This window comes from Branchiostoma belcheri, unplaced genomic scaffold (genome assembly GCF_001625305.1).
Source record: "Branchiostoma belcheri isolate BF01 breed outbred unplaced genomic scaffold, Haploidv18h27 scaffold8, whole genome shotgun sequence".
Taxonomy (NCBI): Eukaryota; Metazoa; Chordata; class Leptocardii; order Amphioxiformes; family Branchiostomatidae; genus Branchiostoma; species Branchiostoma belcheri.
In genome coordinates, this window is record NW_017804464.1 from 2963157 (window position 1) to 2968612 (window position 5456).

Here is a 5456-nt window from a genome sequence, read left to right on the forward strand (position 1 = left end):
TGAAAAAATAATTTGACAGCTGACTTTTCTATTTGCAGCAAGCTAAGCCTGGGCATAGATAAAGGTGGTAACAAACTGTTGTTTACTGTTAGCCATGACATTGTACTGTGAGAGTTGACCATACAGTGGCAACATCCTCCTTCCATGATAATACAATTAATGGTGGGGATATGTACTGCCTTTTTTCCTTGTTTGAGTGTAGCCTTGCTTTTATTATATTCACCATTGCTTTTTGTTAGTTGTGGAGTTCCACATAATTTTTCTGTATACAACACTGATCCGTTCTTCTGTAAATTTATCTTTAAGACATGGAAATCTGAAAATAAATGTGTTAAGATAATAATGTACTTTTGTGTGTGTATATAATCAATATTATCATAATTCCATACAAGTATGTCTTAAACCAAAATTATGTGTTTGTAGGTGTTTTACTCTGGTTTTATCGAGAGATTTATTATCAGTTATTGTTTATCGCATACATGTATGTATGTTTGTTTCAAGTACCAAAACCCTGTACATTCAATAAATTACAGCAATGACTTGAAAGAATGGTGTCTGTCTTAACTTGATTTGTGTCATAAGTTTCATTTAATTAGTCATCCCAACATGTCGTGGATTATATTAAGTGTCCTCCTAAACAAAGTTAAGCATAATTAAGGATTAATGACCTGCTCCTAGGTGTATATTGTGTGATAAGGCGTTTGGAGTTGCTATAACCATACCTCATGAAACCACTGAGTGAGTGAAGTGACTAAGGTGACTTTATGTCAGTTATATACCAACTCAAAAGGCCTTATCACACCATATACACTGACAAACAGATGGGTCTTTGACGTCATTAACATATAGACTGGCTCATATATGAGATACGAATTCCTATATGTCAAATAGATCCTTAAAGTACAACTAAGTACATTTTGAAAATTTACATTTGTCCTTTCAGTACAAAAGAAGACTGGAGTCTTCCATAGCAAATATTTTATAACATTGATATCTTTCCTAAATCTAACTTAACATATGAACTTCAAAGTCTTTTGAAGAAGTCCAAAGCCTGATCATGACAATTTTTCCTCATATATGTTTGCCTTTTGGCTTACTGTAATGATTCCTGATTTACATGTTCTATAATGCACAAAGTGCAGGGTGACCTGAATTGTTTGTATTATAAACATGAGGTCCCTATATTAAAATTCTGAGGTGTAACAACTAAATAATCAGTATCCTACAAACATTAGATCGACTCACAGACATCACAAATACAGACGCCGTCAAACTCGTCATACGATTTTCAGCGAGGTTTAATATTAAAACAGAACCAACGGCCAACAATGATTTGACAGCAACGTTAGCGTGCGTAGTCCATGGTTAGCGACCCTGCCTCTGGACCAAGAGGTTGGGAGTTCGAATCCTTGTCGCTCACCTGACATGCACACTACTGGGAAGTGTCGCAGTCCCTAGGACGGGTCGTTAAGCTGTGGTCCACTGTTCAATGTGCTTGTCGAGCTAGGATGAATTAATTTCCTTGGTACAATGAGCCTGTAAATATTGTAGCGTCTGTCTTCTTTGTCACGACCAGTGGGAGATTAGCTTTTCAGTGAGCTAAAACACGAGATCACTTTCACGTTGTACGTCATAACACAGCCGAATGACCTCTTTTTTGCACGACCAATGTTAACCGGATCCTAAACAAATAACGCAGGTAACGGTTCAAAGTTCAGACGTGACGTGACGCCCCGGCGTACTTATCGCACGTACGCGACTTTGTCAAGATAAGTACTGGGTTCTGTCGCACCTGTGGCTACCTGAGGCGTCTGTCTACGTACCGTGCCGTGCTCGACAGGTAAGCGGACACCCGGCCCGAGCCATGCCGTTTGATCTGGCGGAGTTCAACGGTACCTGGCGGCTGAGCAGACATGAGAACTACCGCGAGTTCCTGAGAAAGATAGGTGAGTGTGTGAGGGGAGAAAGGGGTTAGAGTTGCGTTAGGAACTCCATGTTTTGGGAGCCCAACCAGTTTGTATTTTTCCTAGGGACAGCGTGTGTGTTATTAGGTACCCTCAGTGTTGGGGATAAGTTGCATTGGTTCTCAAAACTGCATGGCGACTTGAGTAACGTCCTTTCCAGGTCTGCAAAAGTCTACCAGTTTCATGCAAACTGGTGGGTCGGCTTTCTTCATTTTTCCAACAGTAAACATAAAAATCTTTTATTTCGTGTTTTACAGCGATTTTCAGGGAGAGTAACCTTTCCTATCTTATCAGCAAGATTCTCTGTGTCTCTTTGTTTTGCTGATTTGTTGTGGGAAGAGAATGACTTAGTAGTCGTGGACCAGACGAAGCTAGAAACAACATTCGCGTTGACCTATTATATAATAGAAGTGTCAAGTTATTCATTACCCTTGTGTTTGAAAGGCCCTGCAAAGGAGCACTATTTATAAAACTGAGCTGCACAAAGGTATGAAAGGTCGTGCTGTTGTCATGAACGGATCTAAAAGACTTAGATAAGGAATTTCAAACGCAAAGATTAGACGTACTAAAAGGTACACCATTTCACGTTGTTACAAAAGGAAGTATTTGCATGGCCTCTCTCTTCCTTCCGTTTTGTCTAAGTTGAACTTCTGCTCGTATGGTCCTGTAGACCCTGGTCATAAAAAACAGGATGACATTGTAACTTCTTGTTTTGTAGACTGTACGGAGGAACACAACTTGTGTATGTTTTAACAACGTGTTATCACCGGCAGTTACACATACGTACATATCTTTCATTTGAATGGCACAAGCAAATTTGAAAACACCGTACCCAAACCAATGGCAAAGACGACAAAGCGAAACACTGCAAGAAATTGGCAACAAATAAAAGGGCCAGGTGAACGATCTAAAGGTTATATACATTATACAGCTGTCGTGTTGAGGGTTATACAACTGTCGCACTATTTAAACAGTAGACAAGCTTTGAGTCAAGGTGGCGAGCTGTGAACCGTGTAAAAATCCCACATTTACAGACTTAACGTTGCCATCACAACTAGGCGCCCAGAAAACCCAAAACTACTCTGTGGATTTTATGTCGTCTGAAAAAGAAACGAAGCCCCGACTCCAAGTCATACAACAAGCAGATGTGCAAACATGGTAAAAAGGGTGTACTATAAATACCCCAGCCCTTACAGGGTAGGTGTTATCTACAAGAGGCAGCAATATATGAAAGGGCAAACGCTGAAGTCTCAAATGGCTAAGGTATAGTTTATAGTGCTGTGTTCAGATCAGGTTAAGGTCCAGATTCAAGTCCAGAGGTTTTAGGGTTCAGGTCCGGGCTTTTAAGTCCGAACCTAAACCCATGGCATATACAAAATTGCATGTTGGCAACCTTGGCAATGTTGTCTGGGCGAAACTTTGACCACATAATATGGAGGCAATGGCAATGTTCATTTTGCAGCACAGATTTTGCAATCTATGGAAGGTTTTAGTTGGTTTGAAACGAAAAGGTTTTTTTATTGTAATAAGTCCGGAACTGATTCTTGCTTTTTAGGTTTTTTTTACTTGAACCTAAACATTTTTACACATTAAGTCCGGAACCTGTCCAGCGGACCGGTACAAAGCACTATGTTGATGTTGTTGCTATGTTTTGTGGTCGCGAGCCCGCCGTGAGCGGTGGTTTCTCGGAAAGCGGTTTGTGTGTGGTGTATCGATTTCATCCTCAACACGGTTTCTATAGAAGGTCTCGTTGTTGTGCAGGTGAACTCAGGTGGAAGGGCCGTCATTCAAGTTCGGGTTTTTCTAATTGCTTTTTGTGCTTTGGTGGTAAAGGTAGTTTGGTTTGACGTTTCCAGTCGGCTAGCTGGGAAAAAACAACACGAAATCCGTGAGCAAAATGAAGGAAGGAAAGAAGAAAAACTCACTAAAACTGAGCTCGGGCTTCAGTGAAATTTTAACCGTGTTCCCACAACAACACACCAATACGTTTTGAATTAGGGTATTTTTTCATCAAGATGAGGAAGCTTTTAAAGTTCGCAAGTTTTTGTAACGTTTTTTAAACATTTTGTGAGCCGTATTCACCGACCAAGTCATCAGCGTATCCAAGTACGTACATGTTGTTAAACGGGACCACTAGTCATTGAACAAACGATAACAGGTTTAGGACTGAATTGGCCCCTACAATCTGTCATTGATAAAGTTGACGGGGGAGTTGCAAATGGTCCTTATTGTTTGCAAGTCTCTCTGAGCAAAGGTTGAGGGGCGTTGCTTTCAACTTCTGCTGATTGACATCATTTCTGGCAGGTCAAGTTGAACGGTAGTCAAAAAGTGGGGCAATCAAAATATCTCTCTTTTCAATCTTTGCTTGCAGAGTTGTTTGTGAAAGAAATATTCTCAGTTGTTCACAGGGATCTTCCCTTCACGATGTGATTTCATTTTGGAGCGATTTCCACGTTTATAGACGACCCCAAGGGTAGATGCTTATCTGTTTGTTGTAAGAAAGGTGAACAAACAATTGCTGACATGTTGATAATGGTAGACCCTGGCGTGCCATTGTGTAGGGATTGCATTGAAATCCGGTTTGAACTGAGAATGTTGTCGTTGTTTTTCACGGTTTTAGACCTTGAACATGTCACTTGATTCTGTCCTCTCAAGGAATACCAGAAGAATGTGTCGCAGGTGCACTGGAGGTAACAACGGAGGCGGAAGTGACGCAAGAAGATGACGTCATCACGTGGACCGGTACGACAGGTGCCCAGAAGGCAGTCAGCAGCTTCCGGTTAGGAGAAGAGTTCGAGGAGGAGCATCTTGGCGGGAAAAAGAAGGTGACCCATCTTACGTATACTCCTCCTATTGTAGTATCCTTAGAGTTTCTGAAAACCAAGCAGATATTGAGAGACTAGCCGAATGAAACAAGAAGTGACGCAATTTTCTACATTAAAATTGTTTTCGCTCTGTTTCTTCTTCCTCTTCTTCTTCTTCTCCAAACAAAGGAGGTCAATGAACTGAACCAGATGTCTGTCACCATGGTGATTTCTTGTTTCCCAGGTGATGTACAGGTGTTTTTGGTCTGTTTATTCTTCCTCTTCTTCTCCAAACAAATAAGGTCAATGACCTGAACCAGACGTCTGTCACCATGGTGATTTCTTGTTTCCCAGGTGATGTACAGATGGGAGGAGAACAGTCTGGTGTCCAGCTACCAGGACTGGGACGGCACGGGGTTAAAGGTCACCATAACCAGACAACTACAAGGAGACACGCTAGACTTGGTAAGTAACGGTGACATTTCTCAGCAATGAAATGTAAAACGTAACAAGCAACAAGTGTTACACCAATCATCCCGCGGTTGTCTTCATTATGTTAACCGAAGGAAAACATATTGCTTTTTGCTCAGTTTCCTTTTCTCCAAACACAAAAGGTCAATGACCTGGGACAGACAGTCTGTCACCACGGTAACTATTGTTGGGTTACATCATGTTGCAAGTTTATAAG

General features: G+C 41.1%; 1 protein-coding gene across 1 annotated transcript in view; it reads left to right on the plus strand.

Moving 5' to 3' along the window:
* Positions 1-1711: 1711 nt before the first annotated feature.
* LOC109486210 (cellular retinoic acid-binding protein 2-like) overlaps positions 1712-5456 on the plus strand; it is a 5750-nt gene continuing 2005 nt past the window's right edge. The window contains exons 1-3 of the mRNA XM_019789925.1: positions 1712-1946; positions 4620-4789; positions 5123-5233. Of these exons, the coding sequence (XP_019645484.1) occupies positions 1865-1946; positions 4620-4789; positions 5123-5233 (363 nt within the window). The 5' untranslated portion in view covers positions 1712-1864. The remainder of the gene's footprint in view (positions 1947-4619; positions 4790-5122; positions 5234-5456) is intronic.